The 21,902-nt window shown below is 40.6% G+C and overlaps 1 protein-coding gene across 1 annotated transcript in view; it reads left to right on the forward strand.

Moving 5' to 3' along the window:
* MCF2 (MCF.2 cell line derived transforming sequence) overlaps window positions 1–21,902 on the forward strand; it is a 99,313-nt gene that overhangs the window by 68,457 nt on the left and 8,954 nt on the right. Inside the window, exons 14-28 of the mRNA XM_032773203.2 lie at window positions 992–1,080; window positions 2,567–2,655; window positions 4,839–4,905; window positions 6,929–7,044; window positions 7,155–7,224; window positions 7,751–7,843; window positions 8,339–8,431; window positions 10,263–10,388; window positions 11,451–11,672; window positions 15,255–15,347; window positions 18,244–18,322; window positions 18,925–18,988; window positions 19,808–19,914; window positions 20,042–20,154; window positions 21,563–21,675. Coding sequence (XP_032629094.2) covers window positions 992–1,080; window positions 2,567–2,655; window positions 4,839–4,905; window positions 6,929–7,044; window positions 7,155–7,224; window positions 7,751–7,843; window positions 8,339–8,431; window positions 10,263–10,388; window positions 11,451–11,672; window positions 15,255–15,347; window positions 18,244–18,322; window positions 18,925–18,988; window positions 19,808–19,914; window positions 20,042–20,154; window positions 21,563–21,675 — 1,534 coding nt within the window. The remainder of the gene's footprint in view (window positions 1–991; window positions 1,081–2,566; window positions 2,656–4,838; window positions 4,906–6,928; window positions 7,045–7,154; window positions 7,225–7,750; window positions 7,844–8,338; window positions 8,432–10,262; window positions 10,389–11,450; window positions 11,673–15,254; window positions 15,348–18,243; window positions 18,323–18,924; window positions 18,989–19,807; window positions 19,915–20,041; window positions 20,155–21,562; window positions 21,676–21,902) is intronic.

Here is a 21,902-nt window from a genome sequence, read left to right on the forward strand (position 1 = left end):
GGATCCAGGACTTGACCCTAGAACTTTGAATCAGTCCTAATAGAGATGAGTAAGTCTCCCTACATTAGCTACAGGCTGTCTTCGTTGTAAAAAGCATGTCTAACATCTCTGTAACGAAGCCTATGGAAGTAAATGGAAAGACTTGGTGTGTGGGTTTTTTTAATAATCAAGAAAAATAGCAATACCTTAACCAGCCATTTATCCTTGTAGTTTAAGAACATTATAGATCAATAGGCATCATATCATGAAAGATTTTCCCCACATTTGAGGATGGCCAGCATAATAGAGTCTGGAGCTGTCAATTGACTCTGCTCATATCAAAGGAACAGGTCCTGTTTGATTTAAGTACCAGTTGTGTCAATTGATGGAGCCAGGAATCTCTTTTTAAAGATTTTGTAAGACTCAGCAAGACAACTGTCTGGCATCCTTCATGTTATTCATCTTCAAACTTATCTCTTCAGACAAAGTTGTCTGATTCTGGTTATAACCGAACATTGTGTGTCAGTGCTACAGCTGGTGTGAATCAACATAGCTGCATTGGAGACAATGGAGCCAACTTACAGCAGATGAGCCTCAGGCCCTATTGTTGTAAATAGGGCTTTTGTAATATAATCACAGTAGGTGGTATTTCTTCAGACAGGTTATTGGAGAGGAATAGCTCCTTATAATTTACAGAGGCTTCACTGATTTTGTTCATTTGAGTTACAATATCCCCTACTTGGAAAGATGTTTCTTGTACCCAATGAGCTTTTATTTTATGTCCTAATAATCTTTTGCATTTATTCTACTTTTCAAAACAAAATTGATTATGTCTTAAATATTTTTTTTTCAATTAGGAGTGTATTCAGTTTGCCTTTAGTTTAATTAACTGATTATACACTCTCTGGACCATTTACATTTATGCAGGTGATCTAATTTTTTTTTCTCGCTTCCTGCAGTGCTTCCTTGGTAACAGTTATACATTGTGTAATTGTGAATTTTTCTATCTAAGGCATGGATTTTAATTCCAGTTTAAAGTTTTCATTTGACATCTCTCTCCCTGGGAAGAAAATGTCAAGAAAATCTCACAACTCTCGTAAGGTAAAAACTGTTAGTGAACCTTGAATGGGTTTTATATGAAAAGATCTGAAATCATATTTTTCCAGGGATTGATAGAACTTAGATTCTGGGTTTTTTGGGTGACATGTCTTGCATCCTTTTTACTCACACCCTGATTGACTTCAGTGGGACTATTCATTCTTAAAAGTTAAATACATGCTGAAGAGTTTTCCTGGATTGGGGCCAAAATCACTTTTCTTTATCGATTTCCTGTTTTAGGCTTGGTATTCAATTAAGGAAATAATCCTTCCTTGAGGAATCTTCAATGCTTTGAAGAGTAGAAACAAAATTCTAACCCCTCGCCCTCCCCAATATCAACAGTGGAAAGTTGGAAAAACTAACGTAATTTGGATCTTTCTTTTTAATTCTGCAATCAGTTTTATCCAAGAAGGATGCATAAAGCACAGCTGTCAAGGATTTGGGTTTTTAAATTATTTAACATTTGTAGGTTTTAAGCCTGTTGCGTGTGTCCTTATCAGAAAGCTAATATAAAAGAGAGAGAGCAAAATAAACTAATGGAGTTTCTTGTTTTGCTTAATAGCAGAAATAACATTGAAATAAATGTTAGGTATTTATTACCAGTATACAACATACTGTTTCAATTCTTATTGCATTTGGCACTTGTAATTCTAGCTACTATGTAATTATTACTTGAATATGTAGTCTATTTATGTAGCTAGAAATTTATCTGACTTTTCATATACATTACAACTTATAGTTACCTGTGGCCTTTGCACATATATGGTACCTAATGTATGTTGTACAATTGTATTACAATATCCTGATTATTTACCTGTATTTATCTAAATTACTTGAATTTCCTATTTCATGAGATTAGTCACCACTAAGGCCCCAATTCAGTAAAGTACTTAAGCAAGTGTCCAAGTCCCTTTAAAGTTAAGCACAATCAGGCCACCACAGTGACTCTGAAATTCTCTCATAATGCCCTTACGTATTTATTTGTAGACTATGAAATTGAGCATTATTATTCGTATTACCATAGAACCTAGGAGGCCCAGTCATGGGCCAGGATGCTCACCACTGTACAGACACAGAACAAAAAAGACAACCCCATTCCCGAAAAGCTTGTGACGGATATTTTTAGACAGTAACCTAGCCAAGGAATTTCTGGAGAAAGTTGGACAGCTCCTTATGCAGTATGTCATTTAAAATTTTAGCTCTCATACATTGCAGGGAAGTTCCGCGGTTCCAGGGCTGCCCGAGGGCAAGTGGGGCAATTTGCCCCAGGCTCTGGACCCCACAGGGGCCCCCAAGAGAATATAGTGTTCTATAGTATTGCAACTTTTTTTTATGGAAGGGGCCCCCAAAATTCTCTGGGCAGCCCTGCACAGTTCAGCATATCTTATCCAGGACATCTTCCCCAGATGGTTCTTGTGTTTATTTCAGTTATTGGCTCAAGGATATCCATCTCTTGAGTTCTCTCTAATATGTACCGTTTCCATTCTAGATTGAAGTAATGCATGACTATCAAGAAAAAAGGAATTCCTTGCAGTCTTTTATTTCTGAAAGTGAAGACAACTTAGATATACTAAAAGGGTATGTTTTTTGTTTCATATATAATCCAAGTAGAACCTCATGTAGAATATCTTGTGTTCAGAAGATCTGCTTAATGCAAAATCAGAACCTTTATTGAAAGCATCACAAAAGGAAGAAGACAATAATAATTATTAGTTGAGTCTTATCTTCAGAATGCACTCTCTATCAATGAAAAAGGAATTTTGAGTGCAACAATTCTCTTGCCTGTTGTGTGAAAATCAAAACCCATCAATAAAGTTCCAGTGCCAATGTAGCTTAGATAAATATGTGAAAACAGTGATTAAGAGGGGACTTACGGAGCTCTTTGTAAAAGATTATTTCATGGCAAGGGATAGCAAAGGGAAGGTCTGTGAATAACACAAGTGCAGGTTTTCACATCTGAGCAAAACACTTGAACAAATGTCCTGAAATAGAAGCACGGTATTCTTAACAATTTGATCTTTCTGTTAGATCCACCGTCAAAGCTAAAACTCCAGTTTTGGCTTTGTTGTAGGGGTATGACCTAGAATGAGACAGACAAGCGTCTCGAGTTTGCTGCTGTAGGAACAATGAACCTCCACTAATATGACATGTCTGTCCATTCAAGCAGCTGAGCTGAGACGGTCCAGGAATGCTGAGGACATTGTTAAATTTCTCTCTCCCTGTATCATCTAGTGCATGTTCGGGATGGAAGCTGGGCCATGGCTGGAACATGGTTTTTATTCTTTCTTTATCTTTCCACCCCTCAAGTGTACAGTGTATCCCCCAGTTTTCATCATTTATTTTGGTCATGTGCTGGTTTGTTTAGGCTTCTGTGTGTCCTGTTCATAGATTTGGTTTCTAATTTTTTTTATTGCCCATGTGAAAATGATTAGGGCAAGTCAGTTTATATATACTACTTAAGCGTGCATCACGCTGACAGACTCCTGAGGCTAGTTGCACAACTGGAAGAGTCCCAGGGAATAGGCAAGGGTTTAGTTTCTAAAATATACCGAGCTACTCTTTGGATGTGAGCACAGCCTTAGTGCTTTTAAAGAATTTGAAGGAGCTGTTGACATGGAAAAGTGCTGTCCTTTCACTGCATGTCCAAAGCATTTTTGAGGCTGACAACATCCATCCTGTTGAATGAGTCTAGAGAAGACATACATAGATTTACAGTCACTGTAGCACCTTCCAAGGGTGATCCTCAGAGCTGGTCTTTGCTACCACATGCCACTTTAGTGTGTCTGGTGAAGACGTGCTATGCCAATGGGAGAGCGCTCTCCCATCAGCATAATTACTCCACCTCAGTGAGAGGCGGAAGTTATGTCAGTGGGAGAGTGTCTACTGTTGACTTAGTGTTGGCATGGACGATGCCTAGGTCTATGCAACTTGCATCACTCAAGGAGGTGGCTTCTTCACACTTCTGAGCAACATAAATTACATCAACTTAAGCGGTAGCGTAGACAAGCCCTCTGTGTTGTCTTCTGTAAACCTTGCTATTTACCATGTTCTGAATGCAGTCTTTTGAGAATGCACTACGTTTGCCTCACTTTGAGAGAGATCCTTTTTGGCCAAGATTTTGTTGGTGCTCAGAAGAACTGGGAATATGCAGCATTTAGGGAAACATGGGGAGAGAGCCTAAGAAGTTCAAAATCCTTTTTCAAGGCTAAAACGTGGTGCTATTTTTTTAAGCTTAAATGAACCTTGTCTGAATTTTAGCATAGTAATTCCCCTCAAAACACAGTTAAGAAAATGATCCTTTAGTGAAATTTGTTAAGAACAGCCAATTATTTGATGTGTAGTGAGGAGAAAGTGGAGTTCTTATGTAGTAATCTGTTTGGATGTTATACTTGTATTGATAGAAAGTGGACCCATTAAAATTAATGGTTTGTTACACAACCAAGTTGGTGTTTACAATAAAATACAGGCATGCAGGTGGTTAAATGGTCACTCGGAATTCACCAAGTATAAATAAAATGCACATAAACAGCAAAGGGCCTAAACAAAACCCTTAATTCTGCATTTAAGGTGTATATGGCCCTTTGATGTGAGATGGATTTAAGCTGTTACTCATTACCTGTCCTACTGCATCTGTACTCATACTGCCCCTAATTGTTAAAGCGTGGCTAATTTCAGGCATATTTACCGTGAAATTGAAATACAATGGCTCAACCCTGCAAACATAGATGGAGCGTTTCTGATTATGTTTGTTTTTATTTCAGCCATGTCATAAACGAGCTAATAGAAACAGAGAGAGTGTACGTAGAGGAGCTGTTCACCGTTTTGATGGTGAGTTACTTAAAAATTCCTCGTGACTGCTCTCTGATGTGTTTTCTGAAAGGCATCTGGCCAATTAAACAAAAATGTGATTTGGTCAATTTCTACTTTGCTGTCATATCCTGGATGATCTTGAATTTTTCTCTCATCATTTTGATTCAGACAACATGTGCACAGTATGTGTCAATACAAGCTTTTACTCTATAATTTGGTGAGACCTTCTGTTCACAAACATATGTCTTGGTAACTAGTTTTATCATTGGTTGGAGAGGAAATATACAGAATAAGCTGCAATTTGATCGTATGCACAAATACATGAATGTGTATGTATGTGTATATAATATAATATACTGGCTTGATAGATTGAAATCTTCTCTCTTCTCCCACCCCCACACTTCTCTGAAAACATCCATTTCTTCTCGAGACATGGCATTTTATATAGCAAGGCCCGGTATTGGTGATTAAAACTGAAATGATTGATTTCCATTAAACTGATTCAAGATTTATGTTCCTGCTGCATCTTAAAGTCAGTAGTACATTCATATTTAATGTAAGATATGCCAGCATTGCTAATAAGCAATTATGCAAAAGACACACATTTCAAAGCTGATGTAGGTGAAGTTATATATTACTGAATTCATTATTCCTAACTGTTTGACTAGATCCATTATATGAGTCACATGTTGTCATCAGTGGTGTGTAGCATGCATTGAGTTCTGCGGAAGCCACATGTGTCCGCACCCGCAGTTAGAAGCTGTCCCTGAGGCTGGCTGCTTATCATCCTTGTCACAAAAAAATTATATATCAAGCAAAGAGACAAAAACAGGGGCGGTCCAAAGCTCTGCCCAGTTCATTTTTCCTGAGCCATTTCTTTTGTGTTAGTTCTCCTTGAAGTTGTTGTCTCTCTCCAGGGATTACACAACTGGATAAATATTTTTTGCAGTGGTGTTCTAATGTGACCTTAACGTAGAGTGCTATACTTTAATTTACTAATAAAATATAACAATTTATAGTACAATAATATCCCTTATGCCACTGTCAGGTTACCTAGCACAGATTCCCTTTTGGAAAATGCAGTTGATTTCAAGGGGCAGATGCTGTAGCAGAGGGGAAAAAACCCTTAGGCAGCAGGAATCAAGGAGAAAGGGATCTGGTGTTCCAAGAGTGTATTGTTGAACAGCAAAAAAGCCCGTTGATGATGATGTTTGATATCTAGCAGTCTTTTGCTTTGTTACAAATTTCCCACCACATCAGACCTTGTGAGAGTATCTTTAATTGTTTTCCAGTTAACAAGTTGTCAGCGATGTGTCTTGCAGTCATAACAGCAGATGGGTAACCAAGAGAAATATTCCTCTAGGACCTCTCCCTGAGTTGTACTGTAGAGAGATGCTAACGGCAGTTTGTCTTATCAAAATGCAGCATGTCTCCGAAGTAAACAGTGTTTTAGTGGGTGTGTGTGTGTGTGGGTGTGTGTGTGTGTACTTTCCTTATCCCATTGTATATCTAAAAGTTTCAAAAATCAACTGTTACATAATATGTAAACACAGACCAAAGCCATACATGTGTATATGTAAATGAGAGGGCAATCTGAATCCCTAACTGTAGAGCAATTTTCTTCCATGTGAGGGCTCTGAATTCTGTTCCCAGATTTGGTCCTGGTCTCCTTGCCCTGTTACATACAGGGAATAATGCTGAGCACAAGCATCACATTCAACCCCTAGGTGCAGGAACAGCTCATGTTGCTCTGTCGTTTCTTCCCCGTGCTGTCTGATGAAACAACCATGCCATGTGAAGCTCTCCCCATCAGACAAATGTCACTATTATTCAACCTCTGAGGGTGAGGGGAATTCAAAGAAAAAAATAGGAGAAATCGAGAAGATGTGGAGACTAAAAAAGGAAATAAAAGGAAAGTAGGATTTTGTAACAACCTACATTTTATTGAACCTATAGTCTTATATCTTTCCATCTAGTCTTTAATATGGCAATAAACCAGGCTTATACAGTCCTAATCATGAATACCTGCTGTGTCCTACAGGGCTACAGGGCTGAAATGGATAATCCAGCAATGGTTATTCTCATGCCACCTGCCCTGAGAAACAGAGAGGATGTTCTCTTTGGGAATATGCCAGAGATATATGACTTCCATAACAAGTAGGTAACTAGCTGTATATTCCCTTTCTTTATTAGTTCCCCTACAAACTGACTGCTCAGGTGCTGTTGCATTCACAGTCACATTGTGTCTCTCCCTTAACCTCTTTCAGAATTTTCCTACACAATCTGGAAAGCTGTGTTGGAGCCCCAGAGCGAGTGGGGCTTTGTTTCCTGGAAAGGGTTAGTGAATCAATTGTCGTATTTAGAACAGACTTTGTAAGCTGCATTTTCCCCCTGATACTTAGCATTCCTCAACTTGATGCTTCCTATATGAAATAGCAACCGCTGGACACTGTATTTATGGGAGAGAGACAAGGTAGATGAGGTAATATCTTTTACTTGGCCAACGTGTGTTGGTGGAAGGTACAAACTTTTGAGCTATACAGAGCTCTTCTTCAGGTCCAGGGGAGCAAGCAGAGCAACTGAGCAAAAAATGTATTGTGCTCACATGTCCAGCAACATAGGGGGAAAAGCAGCAGGCATGGCAACAGGCCTATCTACTGTGTAGATCTCCTAATTTTAGGGAGTGACTCATTTCCCATCTAGCTGGCTGTTTTATTTTAAATATGTATTCTTCTAATCTGCAAGTGAAATAGAAGCTAAGAAGGGCATTTGGTGCTCACCTTATTCTACCTTACAGTTGTCATAAAGTAAGAAGTTCTAGAGTGCATGTACTTTAAAATTGATTTATTTATTCTTCTTGCAGCGAGAAGATTTTCAGATGTATGAAAAATATTGTCAGAACAAACCCCGGTCGGAATCTCTATGGAGGCAGTGTTCAGAAAGCACCTTCTTCCGGGTATGCTAATTATTCATGGGCAAAGCATACATGAATTATTTTTGCATAATGCAGCATTCATGTCCTTAGCATTGCAACCTTATTCCCCATTTTATACATATGGGATATCCCCCATTAATATCAACCACAGTTACTTGAACATATGGCGTGTAGAATAGAAAATTATTGTGCATCCTATTCATAGATTTCAAGGCTGGATAGAACCATTGTGGTCATATGGTCTGACCACCTGTGTAACACAGGCCAGAGAACTTCACTACAATAATTCCTGATTGAACTAGGGCATATCTTTAAAAAATCCAGTTTTGATTGAAAACTTGTCAACGATGGAAAAACCTGCGCAATCCTTGGTAACTTGTCCCAATGGTTGATACTCTCACTATTAAAAAATTGTGCTTTATTTCTCGTCAAAATTTGACTGGTTTCAACTTTCATCTGTTGGATCTTGTTATACATTTGTCTGCATGTTTACTTTATACTATTTCTTTGGTACAGGAATGCCAAAGAAAATTAGAACACAGACTTGGGCTGGATTCCTATTTGCTCAAACCAGTACAACGTTTGACAAAATACCAGTTGCTTTTGAAGGTATTCATATGTCTTCTTTTAAAGCATAAAAAACTGAGGGGCGGTCTAGACTAATGGATATTCACTAGCCATCACCCAGAATGCTTAGGCCTTAAATCTGGGACATTGCTGGTGGCTGTTGGAGAGTTTTAAATTCTCTTTGATGTCTGACGCATACTGAGGGCAACATTCAAAGCACTATACTACCAAAGTTTGAGAATATCTTGTTATTAATGCACCTCTTAGCAACTTATTCAGGAACAGAATTGCAGACTTGTATGCTATTCTCTTCACTTACGTGGTTGGTGACTTACTGGATCATTTCTAAAATTGCAGCGGTCATTAAGCCCTCATGCAGAGCATCGTTGTGATATCTGAAGAAGGCCTGACCATTTGAATAAAGGGGAAGGAGTTGCTTAGGTTTTTTAACCTTAGACATATCCAGAATATCGAGTCTTATCTTCCTTATTTTTGTTGGATGACCTAGAAGTGTAGACTGGGATCTTTTTCAGCCCTTAGTTGAACAGACATAAATGCAGAATATTTAACAAAACGAGCTTTTTGCCTGAGTGTTCTTTACTAAATAATGTTAAAATTGACTCCTCCTTTTAATGAATCAGGTTTTGCTTCCTTGGTATCTTAGTTCTCCAGCTTTCCAAGGTAGACAAGACCTGACTTTCTAAACCAGAAATCAGGAAGAAAAACCCCAAATACCTGTATTTATTTTACTGTCAGGAATGCTTTACACAGCGTGAACAAAGCCACCAGCCCAATATCTCCCTCTCCCCAGCCCCTTAACCTTTACCTTTAAACCTGTGATAGGCTCATATCTGAATAGGGCTTAGCTTTGGCTTCAAAACTGAGAAATTCTATAGGGAGGGGAAATTCCATATTGGAGGAGGAAACAAATATTTGTCACAAGTTCTCTTTAGGAGGTTGCTTGAATCTGCTTAGTGATATGGAATGAAAGAATCCTGCAGGAAATGGAACTATGAGTAGACACGATGGTCAAAGGAACATGATAAATGCAATTTACCACATTGGCGTGTCTACTTCTTCTTAGGTATTTCTGTAGTAGCCATCACCATCCTAGCTGAGCGCCTCACAGACTTTAGCGTATTTGTTCTTGCAACACAGGGAAAGGCCGTGGTCCCTATTTTACAGATGGGGAACTGAGGCACAGAGACACTAAGTGACTTGTCCATGGTCACACAGGAAGTCTATGGAAGAGCAGGCAAATGAACCCAAGTCTTCCAAGGGCCAAGCTAGCACCCTAACTACTGGACCATCTTTCCTCTCAGGGTGGGGGGATGTACATGCAAAGTTATAACAGAGAAAGAGATCGGCTATATAATGTAACTTTGTATGTGTATATATTATGGATAATACAATTTCTAAACACTGACACCTTGGTTACTCACTTACTGCCTCTGTCCATTGTTAAAGGGTTTCATCTATAGTCATCCGGGGTCTCCCACTGTTAGGATAGTCTACTGTGAGGTATCTTATTTTAGCCGCTGTTCTGTGACTCTCTTTTCCTAGAATATTATTCTCTGATGTGTGAAACCTACTGTCTCGGTTCCATGTCCTTCATTTATCACAGCAGCAATATCTTCAAAGAACTCTGGGAGGTTAGTTGAATATGACCTCCCTGAACCAACACTCACTGTCTTTAATGAAGCCGAGAAAAAAAGCTGTGTGTGAATGTGGAGCTTATGTAACACATTTTCCATACAACAGTGAATGTATTTTAAATGTTCCGTTTTCCCCCAAGATACAAAATAAGATACACTGGCGTCTGAACTATTGCAATTTCATGTGAAAATACACAGCCTTTGATTTCTAATTATAGGAGTTGCTAAAATACAGCACAAGCTGTGATGGAGTTAAAGAGTTGCAAGAAGCTCTGGTTGCAATGTTGGATTTACTAAAATCAGTCAATGACTCTATGCATCAAATTTCAATAACAGGATATGATGTAAGTACATCTGGGTAATAAAAAACCTTTTACTCCAAAGTTCTGGGCATCTCAATGGGAAAGTGTAGAGTCCAAACAGACAGGGAATGAATAGACTCTAACGTGAATAAATATGATGATAAAAAGTATAGTAGACAAGACAGTTACAAAATTAATAGGATGGGAAAACTCTTCCGGGTGTCGATCTTTTCTCTAATTGCATTAGTTGGGTAAACACTTTCTTTTTTTGTATACATGCAAAGGGCATGTTGCAGGTGCACTCCCAGAGCAAAGCCACTTTGTAACACAATCTCCATTTCCCTCCTGGTTCACCGAATAACTCACCCACTGTCAGGGCTTTTTCAGAAAATTTCATAGAATCATAGACTTTAAGGTCAGAAGGGACCATTATGATCATCTAGTCTTACCTCCTGCACAATGTAGGCCACAGAATCTCACCCACCCACTCCTGTATCAAACCTGTCTCTGAGCCACTGAAGTCCTCAGATCATGATTTAAAGACTTCAAGGCGCAGAGAACCCTCTTGGGGGTCTAATTTATTAAATCCTCCTGAAACCCCATTCCTTTGGACCCTTTCGGGCTCAAACCCTTGTTCTTCCTGAGGCTTCAGGTCATGGTTTCTTGTTCCCCCTAAGCAGGGAGGCTCTGCTGGTCCCACTCCAGACCCTGGCTTCTCCAGAAAGTCCTTCCCCTGGGGTATTTCCTAGGTTCAAACTGGGTTCAAATTACTCCCCACCCCTTGGTTAACTTTGAACAGGGTATTCACAGCCCTCTTTCCTGGGCTGTGCATCACTCCTGAGAAGTTTCCACGGCTTCCCAGTTCTTCCCCCAGAGTAAACTCTTCCCCTTGGAACAGGGTAACTACAGCCCTCCTTCCTTGGTCTGTGCGTCACTTCTGGCAATTGGCCCCCATTCCAGCTTGGTCTGCTGATCCTTCCAGGGAGACCTATTCTCAGAGCAACCACGCCTTGGGACCTGCCTTTAAAGGGAACAGACCACCCTGTTACAAGGCATGTTTTAAATTTTTGACTGGTGATTATTTATTTGCTGTGTTATTACCAGGGGGACTTGAGTGAACTTGGAAAAGTATTGATGCAAGGATCGTTCAGTGTTTGGGCAGGACACCGGAAAGGCCCTACAAAAATGAAGGATCTTGCCAGGTTCAAACCAATGCAGAGACACCTGTTCCTGTATGAGAAAGCCCTGGTGTTTTGTAAGAAGAGAGAGGAGCATGGAGATGGATATGATAAAACCTCTTCATACAGTTTTAAGCATTTTTTGAAAGTAAGGAAAACTTAGTAACGACGGGAAATTGCATTTATGTAATAAACAGGCAGTTTTCAGAATTGGGAAAGTATTATTTATCTAATAGACAATAGTTCTCAGCTATTAATAGTCATGATGTACATACCATTACTGCCAGCCTAATGAAAGAATCTTTTCTGATTTTAAAAAGCCACAAAGTCCCTTGTTCTCCAAGCACAGAATGGGCAACACCCCAAATTAGAATCACAGGGAAATCTTTCATTTCAAAGATCAGATGACACTTGTCAGTGAAATTATGCCCTGGGCAAGCCATGCATGAGGGACAGGGATGTGCTTTTGGGAAACATGAGTCCGCTCCTTCTCTTAAGCATCAATGAAATTGTAGTCCAGCCATGTAATCCTGCTGAATTAAAGCTCTGTCTGAAAGCCAATGGGGATAATGAGGTATCATCCCAAGCTTCTCAATCACTGCCAAGGCTTTGAGGCCTCCTGGTAATACCAGTCCCTGCTGAGGCAAGAAGACAGCAAGGCCATGCCTTTTCTGGAATCTGTTCTTAGGACAGACCAGATCACCCTGCTCTTGCACCCTCTGATTCCTGGAAATGTCTGAGCAATGGCTGCTAATCACCTGACTTCTCAATTGTGTAGTTGGGAAGGTAAATAGACAACTCCTCTTCCTCTCTCGCTACCCTTCCTCCTTTGGCAAGGATTAGTTGCTACTAAAAAGGTAAGTTTCAATAAAAAATAGCAGAGAACAGAACTCAAGTGGTGTAAACAGCTATCCCAAGGCACCTACAGACCCTGCTGTCAGCAGAGGTCAGAGAAACCCCAATCTATCATTCTCCTGTTTCCTGTCTGTCTTAGGGCCCATTGTGCTCCAGCTTCCATGATGCCCCCAAGTGCTAACCATTATCAGTGAAAATGCTATCGCTTTCCTATTATACTGAAAACGCCCACTCCGTTAAGATGGACTCTTTCCATGGGCCTCCCAGTGCATTCCATGTGATAAGCTTCTCTAGGTAGGGGCCATGTTCTCCTCTGGCCAGCACAGTGCCCAGCCTCTAGTGACTAATAATAATTGTGTGTGTGTGTGTGTGTGTGTGTTTTAGAGCTGAACAAATCTGTATTTAGAGCAGGGGTCAGCTACCTTTGGCACACGGCTCGCCAGGGTAAACACCCTGGCGAGCTGGGCCAGTTTGTTTACCAGCCGCGTCTACTGGTTTGGCCGATCGTGGCTCCCAATGGCTGCGGTTCACCACTCTGGGCCACTGGGGGTGGCGGGAAGCAGCACGGGCCGAGGGATGTGCTGGCTGCTGCTTCCCGCCACCCCCATTTGCCTGGAACGGTGAACCGCGGCCAGTGGGAGCCACGATCGGCTGGACCTACAGATGCAGCAGGTAAACAAACTGGCCCAGCCTGCCAGGGTGCTTACCCTGGCGAGCCGTGTGCCAGAGGTTGCCAACCCTTGATTTAGAGGATAACCCTTCAGGTATGGAACTCCCATTGACTTGGATGGGCTTGGAGAGTTAGGTCCTCACTCTGTTCAGAATCTCTTTACGTATGTTATGCTCTCTCAAGTCTGTTCAGCTCATAGGCACATTAGCAATTGCAATGGGAGACCAATAAATACCGGGCCATTTATTTCAATATTTGTTTGTTTTTCCAAACATCATCTTTTTGTTTCTCGAGAGCTTCTCTTTCCTTGTAGGAAAAGTTCCTAAGTGCTTTTATAGATCCCAGAGTGGCTGCATGGGGAATCCTTGTTCAAAGGAGAAAATCCAGGGTTCAGCCAGTCTTAACATTTGTCTGGATCTGCTTCACTTTCCAGCTGTTGAGCTGCAGAGCCGAGTGATTTGTGATAAAAGAATTATTTTCTTTTCCATATTGGTGGCATGAGGGACAGAACTGTGTTTCTGAAGCCCTGGATTTGTTTGATTAGTGACAGTATCGAATCATTTTTTTGCTCAGGAAGAATGTTTTTCAGAGATGTATAGTTTAGGAATCTATTTAGTGGAAGCTGTGGAACTGAGAAATCTATCAGAGTAACTTCATTTGAGAGCTGTATATCTGTAAGACTTGGGATAATAATTTTAAATGCCTGCAGATACAGTACTTTTCTGAGAAGAGTTGGTTTAAGACTATTACAGTAACTTACTCCTGGCTACTTTGTTCCTGATTCCAGTAGTATATAATCTTCTAGACCATCACTTGTGGCATCTTAATGATGTATTGGTAACGCTGAGATCATTCGTTTAAAAAAAAAAAAGAAAAGAAAAAAAACAACCTTGCAAATCCCTATGCCAAAATTTGCACAAATAATAGAAATTGAATCATTTGGAACAAAAATTCTCAGCCCTTGTAGTATTTTATTATAAAAAAAAATGGAGCTAGATTTGGCTTTTGGCAGCATTATCCTGGGTAAATGCGTTCTCAGAAGTTCACAGTGAACTCTGGGTATTTATACCCAAAAGGGTTTGGAAATCGCCTGCGGAAACTAAGAAAGCTAATTAGCAACTTGCTTCTTATTTTCTTGAGGACAACTTTCATAGTTACAGATAATGGTGCCAACATTTAAAAAACACATAGGAACAGAAGGTTTAGCCAAGTGGCCTAATTTGTATATTGTCTCTTTCATTCAGACAGAAAGCTCTGTGTGTGTGATGTATGCAACAAAATACATCATTACTAGAGCTGGTTTGAAACACTACATTGCAATAATGTTTCCCCCTTTTGACCATCTAATTATTAGCTGTCAATACCTTGCACTTTGTGCTGTAAAAGTGATCAAGAAACATGTTAATGCACTTACTTTAGAGGAATAAGCCCAGTATTAAAATACTGCTTAGTATCTTTTGCTGGCGAGGCAGTAATCTGGTGGTATGTTTAAGAAGTAGGACAACGGCTTCCTTGGTGGCTGGACCTTCTAGGGTTTTAATCCTAGTTGAGTCACTGGCTCTGTTTGTCTTTATACAAGCCACAGGATCTCTTTGTGCCTTGGTCACCTCCAGCCAAATTACCAAAAGTGGTTTTGGTTGCCCAGCTTTTGGCCTGATTTTCAGAGTTGCTGAGCTCTCCCAGCCGGAGCTCTGGGAGCCTGCTGCCCAAGGCAGATTAAGTTGTACAACCCTGTCTCTCAGAAATGTTGATCTTTAATGGTAGACCTGGGTGAAAAGCAGAACTGTGCTGAAACTTGGATGCTGTGTCTGAAATTAGGAACGGGTTGCGGTTATTTTAAATCTTCTCCTCTGTAGGAAGTTGATACACAAACTGTGGAGAAGGCCTGAGACTCAGGCCTATGGTCCCGCTTCTAAATCACTCCCACTGATCCATGAATGTTATGGAAAGTCCCCAGAAGGCACTGCTAGCTCCAAGAAACCTTCTATAGATGTTACAAACAGTCTAGCAAAACAGCATGAACAACTGTAGATAACCATTTTCAATCACTACTGAAAATAAACATTTTTTGGTGAACTTTGTTAATTTAGGGTGGGAACTAGGGGATTGTTTAAGATGAACACAATGTGTGAATTCATGGTAAAGGTCTAAAAGACATTTGGTTTTCAGATTAGAATAAAAGTGCATGTGATTCTTTTAAAACAGATGAATGCAGTTGGAATCACTGAAAACGTGAAAGGGGATCATCGAAAATTTGAGATCTGGTACAGCGGACGAGAAGAGGTGTATGTTGTTCAGGTGTGTGATTTTTAAAATGCCATGTTTGTTTTTTTGTCCTCATAGTGCTGTTTAAACTGGTGGACATCCAGCTGAGAATTGTCTGTCTCTTTTGTAAACTGGGAACTCTGGCTGGCACATGGACCCATTTCTGTTCAGCTCCCTCGCTGCTCTATTAGCCTGATAATGATCCAGTAGATTAATAGAATAGGTTCTTATGCTGCCTTTGTTTAGTGGCATCTGCACTGGGCCATGCTCAAGATTAAGAACATAAACTGCCTAGGATACTGGAAAAATCTGGCTAGAAATCTGGTATGCCATGAGAAGGCAGCAAATCACCAGAGAGCATTCCATAGGTGGAAAGAGCTTGAGATGAGACTAAGGTTAAAGGCCACCAGAGATGATCAGCATCAAGAGAAGATTGCATCAGAGTCTCTTTACTGGCAAAATGTTCTGAAAAGGCTCATTGCCATTGTGAGAATGCTTGCTACCCAAAACCTAGCACTGCGTGGCACTTCAGATCAGCTGTATGTGCCAAACAATGGAAACTTCCTTAAAACTGTGGAGTTGATGGCTGAGTTTGATGCTGTACTCCAGGAGCATCTAAGAAGGGTCACCACCCAAGAAATGTACACATACCACTACCTTGGAAAAACGAAATGAGATCATACAGTTACTGGCAACAAAAGTCAAAAGATTGTGGCAGATCTGAAAGTCAGCAAAATATTACTCTGTTATTCTGGACTGCACACCTGACGTCAGCCATATGGAACAAATGACTGGTGCATTTTGTATTAACAACGGAACCTGGTGAAAATGTCCCTGCAATGATGAGTTTGCAACAAAAACAGTATGCAGCATTCTGGGTTTTTGAGTACATAAGTGATGGCCTCTCCACTTTGTCACCAGTAATGTGTTGGATGGAAACTTCTATTTTCATTGTCTTTGGGGAACATGAAGTTTTTCACTTGCAATGGCCCATGCGGTACAAGGAAGTTCCTCGGGCTACTACTCAAGTGGGTCCACAGTCCCAGATCATCTGGACCTAAGGAACTAAACTCAGCAGCAGCTGTTTCTTCCGTCTCCACTACACTCTTCTCTGATCTACACTTTCCTTCAGGAATGTGCATGATTACATTCATTTGAGATGGAGATATGGATGCTGCCAGGTCACCTGAACTCTGACTAAATGGAAGATCAGGCATCTCCTCACCACTCACATCCTCAATGGGGCCGAAAGGCTCACTGTGAACATTTATGTCTCTGTATCTCAGGAGAGCTCCTTCCTGCTTAGATAGAAAAGCTTCCTTTGCTTTCTTTCTTTTTCTGAATGCTGCCCCAGAGGGGCGTTTTCTTGTTTCACTCATGACTGCTGTTCTGTGCCAGCTGTAGTGGCTCTCAACACTCAGTTAAAGGGGACAAATTAGCAGGCTAGCAGGGCCTGAGTGAGGGAAGATATCAGCATCTTAAGAGCCTAACCGGCTCCTACTACTTCAGCTGACTGCCTGTTCTCCTCAAGTGGGTTCAGGGAAGCAGTAGGAAACAGGAAGCTCCTTGAGAAGCTGGTGTTAAATCAGTCCAGGCTCCTGGGAGTGCTAGAGAGGTACATCAGAGGCTCCTCCTCCTCTCTCTCCCTGCAGCTCCTACTGGTTTCTGTTATTCCCTCTCCCCTTTTCTCCTAACTGCCCATTATGTTTCTTGTGCCCTCCTTCCTCCAGCACAGCACTCCACCATCTCCCGCCCCGCAGTCTGGCACCTGAGGCGGCCGCCTCAGTTTGCCTCATGGTAAGGCCAGCCCTGGAAACTAAGGATGTTTCAGCAAATGAGTTGCTTCTACAAGTCTGTTTCCCAGCCACCTTTAATCGATAGCCCTTCCAAAACGCACAATCGCACCAAAATGTCACTGCAAGATGTGACACATCTTTCTTCCAAACTTTTTATCTGTATTTTAAGAGAATTTTATTAACACGCTCGGTGAGATCCTGGCTGCATTGAAGTCAGTGGCAAAACTCTCAATGATTTCATAGGATTTCAACCTATATTTCCAGCTGTAATATCTATGGGTGTGTAGGTCGAGTAGTGGAGACATCGTTATGTCTGATCACAGGGAGCAAATCCATAATTATAAAAGTACTCTAAGGAGAAGACTGGATTGCTAACTGGAAACAGAGCGTTTCGTTCCTGTTCAAACCCAGCGTTGGACATTAGTTAATCTATTCAGTGGTTTTTATGAATGAGGTCATGGAACGCTACATTATTTAATAAATGTGTGAGAAATGCACCATTGCTGTTGCGTAACAGATCTGCTTTCCATGCTATGTGTTAGGCTGTGGTGTTGTTTGCACCAGAAATTGGTATTTTCAGAAGCTTACAGCTCATCTATAAAACAAGCGCTCCTGGCCTGACCACATCTCTTCCTAGATCTTTTGAGGGGGTTTCTGGCCATTATTTAAACAAAAATTTTGAAAGGAAACATTTGGTTAGCTTTATATTTACTTGAAAATCCAGTTGTAAAGACATTGAAGCTTGGCATTTTGAAATGTGTATGGTATTGCCTTAGAATTCTGAACCAGGTCCGTTTTTCACACTGAAATGTGGGAGCTGATATTCATAAGCAGGTTTTGCCTTTGGGTGTTTTGGAGAAAGAGTTACTTTTGACTGCACCCCTTGTTCTGTGATGAGTGCTACGTGATTTCCATTTACAGTACAACCTTTGCTATCTGAATGTAATGGAGAAGTTTAAATAATTTTGGAGACTCAGGAACATTTTCAATATAATTAATAGTCATCAGAGGCTATAACCTTGTTCTGGATAATAAGGATTTTTGGATAATTACAGTTTAGATAACTGAGGCGCAACTCATTTTTATAATGGGGGATTCATAAAAGCAAATTTCAAATTGTTCTCCTCTTTCAGGCCCCAACAGTAGATGTGAAGATGGTGTGGTTAAGTGAAATGAGAAAAATTTTGTTCAAGCAGCAGGAGTTTATAAAAGGTACATTTGAACCATTTCCTGATGGTGTTCACTACAGTAGAACCTTTCTGATGCTCACATTGCTAATCTGCAAACCCAGTCATTCTCAGCAGAGAAATAGCAGCTTCTCTCCGCTTTTCGCAAAAGGTCAAATAGCTGACGACTCCTGTTACTGATACTTCATTACTTTTAAGAAAAATATTATAGTACGTATACGAGCATAATGGGCAATATTATTATAAGTAAAGGCAAATTACTCTTGTGGAAAATAAATCAGCATTATCCTTTTTTGATGTCAGCATCTTGATATTTTTAAATTTCATATTTGTTCTTTTAGGCCCTTATTCAGCAAGGTACTTCAGCACCTGCCTCATTTTAGGTACACGAGTAATCCCTGACTTTAATGGATTTACTTGCATGCTTACAGTTGGTAATCCACCTAATCTGCAGTTATAAGTGCAAATTTATGAGGTTCTACTTTGCCTTAAAAAAACATAGGGCACTGATTTGTGCAAAGAAGTCTGATGTTTGAAATAACACTTTGTCTGTTTTGAGTGGGTGATGGCTCTGAGTGATTTAACAAATGACATTAAACTAACATAATATTTGCAACCTACTCACAGTTGAGAAGAAACCATCCGTTTTGTTTACAGACCAGATCCAACTTTCCCCTCAGCTGAGTGATGGGTAAGTCAGATGAGCTCGACAGATTTGGACAAAAAAAAAATTATCAATGTTCTCTATTTAAAATACATCTGCAGATCCAGAGCCTTTTGGGCACTCTGGATGAGCTCTTCTCCCCCACTCTGGCCCCCTTATGCCATACAAAAGGGCTGGAAAAGTGAAGAAGGGCCCTAAAAGCCCCATATCCAGCCAGAGAGGATTCCACTGGTGCAGCACAGTGGAAAACAGCCATAAGGGACCTCCTTGCAAGCCCTGGCATAGGAATGCAGCTGGTGGCAGGAGGGGAGTGTTGGGGATGAAGCTACAGCATGCAGTGCTGCGGTGGTTCTGGGAAGTGTTGAACAAGCTGCCATAGGTTAGAAAGGCACCCAGAGTGGCTTAAAGCCAACCTCCCTCCCTTGAGCTGTGAATTCTGTGCTGTGCTTCTTAGAGGCACAGCACAGAATCTCACCCTCTGTTTAAAACGTCGACAGGAAGTCCATATTGATTGGTGCACAGAACTCCTGTTGAAATAACAACTCTGAGTTTTGCATGCAGAAGGGCATTTCCTATAATCTCAGCAGGTAGGGTGTAGGTCTGAAGAAATCTGCAGCTAATATGGTGCTTGCACTTGGAGAAGCAATTGCTTTAGCAGTGTTTGTCTCCCCCTCCCCATCCCCCACGCTGAACCAATACAGACATCGAGATTATATGCCACTATAATCATTGATGTATTCAAAAGCACCTTGAAGTACCTGCTTAGATCCTTGGTTTCCCAAACTGAACAAACATCACCAATATTTGAAAATTAAAACAATGACATATTTCTTTTATACATTTCAGAAAGCAGCATAGAGCCTCCATAAGCTCAGAAGAAAATGATTCTGAACGCACCAGTCCTATAATGTTGGATAGTATCAGCTCATCACCACAGAACAAGCCAAACCAAAGTATGTACAAGTTTGCAAGATCTTTGAGTGCATAATGTTACACCTCAGTGTGTTATATTCCAAACCAACAGCTGAAAAATATATCCGTTATTTAAACTAAGGCCCTAAGTAACGTATTTTCTTGCAGGCTGGTCTAGAATGTCTCAATCTGTGGAAATCTGTGAAGGGCTTGAGGACTGGTCCAGCAACAATTACCTTTCTAATTGCTCAGACACAGAAGAAGAAGATGGGAGCCAGTTGGTTAGTGATGCATATAAAAATGCTTTATTTCAAGGGCACTAAATAGTGTATCTGAGGATATCCACTATAAGACTTCTCTTTTTGTTAAAATCTGTATTTGCTTATGCCTTTTGTGTATTGGTATATGCAGTGCTGTAGCCGGGGTGGGCCCACGATATTAGAGAGACAAGGTGGATGAGGTCATATCTTTTATCTGTTGGTGACCTGAAGAGCTCTTGAAAGCTTGTCTCTCTCACCAACAGAAGTTGCTCTAATAAAAGATATGACCTCAACCACCTCGTCTCTGTATATTGGATAAATTTTGGTTAAGCTAGCTCTTGAAAATGCCCCCCTAAATGTTACATGTGCATATGAACCCTAAGTGGGATGTGGCCAACAAGAAAAGTGATTTCTGGGGAAAATGGACACTGTTGCGCAGAAAGCGATAAAGAATGAAAAGTCATAATTGGAGCTGACCTTAATGGTCACTGGGGAGAGAGAGTAAATGCTTCCAAATGTACCATAGCAGCCATGGATTTGGACGCAAGAACAAGGAAGGGGAACTAGCTTACAGTGCACCCAGACATCTGATTTGGTAGTCATTCATGCACTTTTCACCAAGAAGGAAGAACATTTGATTATCTATAAGAGTGAAAAGCTGAGGATGCAGATAAGTTACTTCCTGATAAGCCAAGCTGAGCTGAAGAACCTCAAAAACCTGTCAGGTCATCTTAAGGGAAAAACATTGCAGCTCAGCATAGACTTGCTAAGTTCTTGACTCTGGAAACATATCATACATGAAAAAAAAATAGTCCAAAGCAATACAGAAAACCAGAGGTGGAAGCTTTTTTTTCCAAGCAGCATTTGGGTGGGAGGATTCAATCTGTCCTTAGCAATTTTTTTTCCTATTGTGTGAGTGCTAGTCAAGGGGAACAGAGCACCGCCTGAGATCAGGACCTCTAACTGCATCAATATCTAAAGGACATTCGAGCGCTCTCTACAACTTGCAGCACTAGCGCCATAAATGTTCACTTGATGTACAGAAAAAAAATAAGACACGGAAGTCGCAACAGTACCAGAAGAAAAAAGCATAATTTTTCTTCTAGCTACTAACTGGATTCAGGAAGAAGGAAAAAAGTAGTTCTCAGCACCACTTAATTTGATTTTAGTAGCTTGTTATCAGTTGCTGCACGTATTACAGTAGTTGTCTTTTGTAGATAAAAATGTGTTTATAGAAGTGTTAAGAAAGCAAGTTGCATGTGAATACTTATCTCCAACATTGTTGCATGATTGCTTCTTATTATACATAAGCCAAGAAGGGTACCACTTTCCCCACAGCAGCCAGGAATAAAGACTGCTAAAAAAATTAATTACACCGTGTTGTGGAACAGAGTTCTTGTGAAGTAATTTTTATTTTTTTTAACGTTAGTCTCCAGGAAGATATAAAGCCCTAGCAGACTGCAAAAAAAGAGGCTCGGAGGACCTGCTGGTTAAAAACGGGGATGTAATTGAACTTCTGCACGAGGACAGGGAAGGGCAATGGTAAGTATTTTAGATTTCTTTTACCTTATCTCCAGGAACCTACAAGGTAACTATGCTCAATTCAATTTAACGCTGAGTATATCTGGTGTATCTTTGTTAGTGTGTGTACACCACTGGAAAGCTACAGAATTAGCACAGGTCTAAACTGCAATCATGGGAAACTATTGCAGTCTGACTAGACATCTAGATTAGTGAAGCCACCTGAGTAATTACCCAGGGTTCTGTGA

Source organism: Chelonoidis abingdonii, chromosome 8, assembly GCF_003597395.2.
Source record: "Chelonoidis abingdonii isolate Lonesome George chromosome 8, CheloAbing_2.0, whole genome shotgun sequence".
Taxonomy (NCBI): domain Eukaryota; kingdom Metazoa; phylum Chordata; order Testudines; family Testudinidae; genus Chelonoidis; species Chelonoidis abingdonii.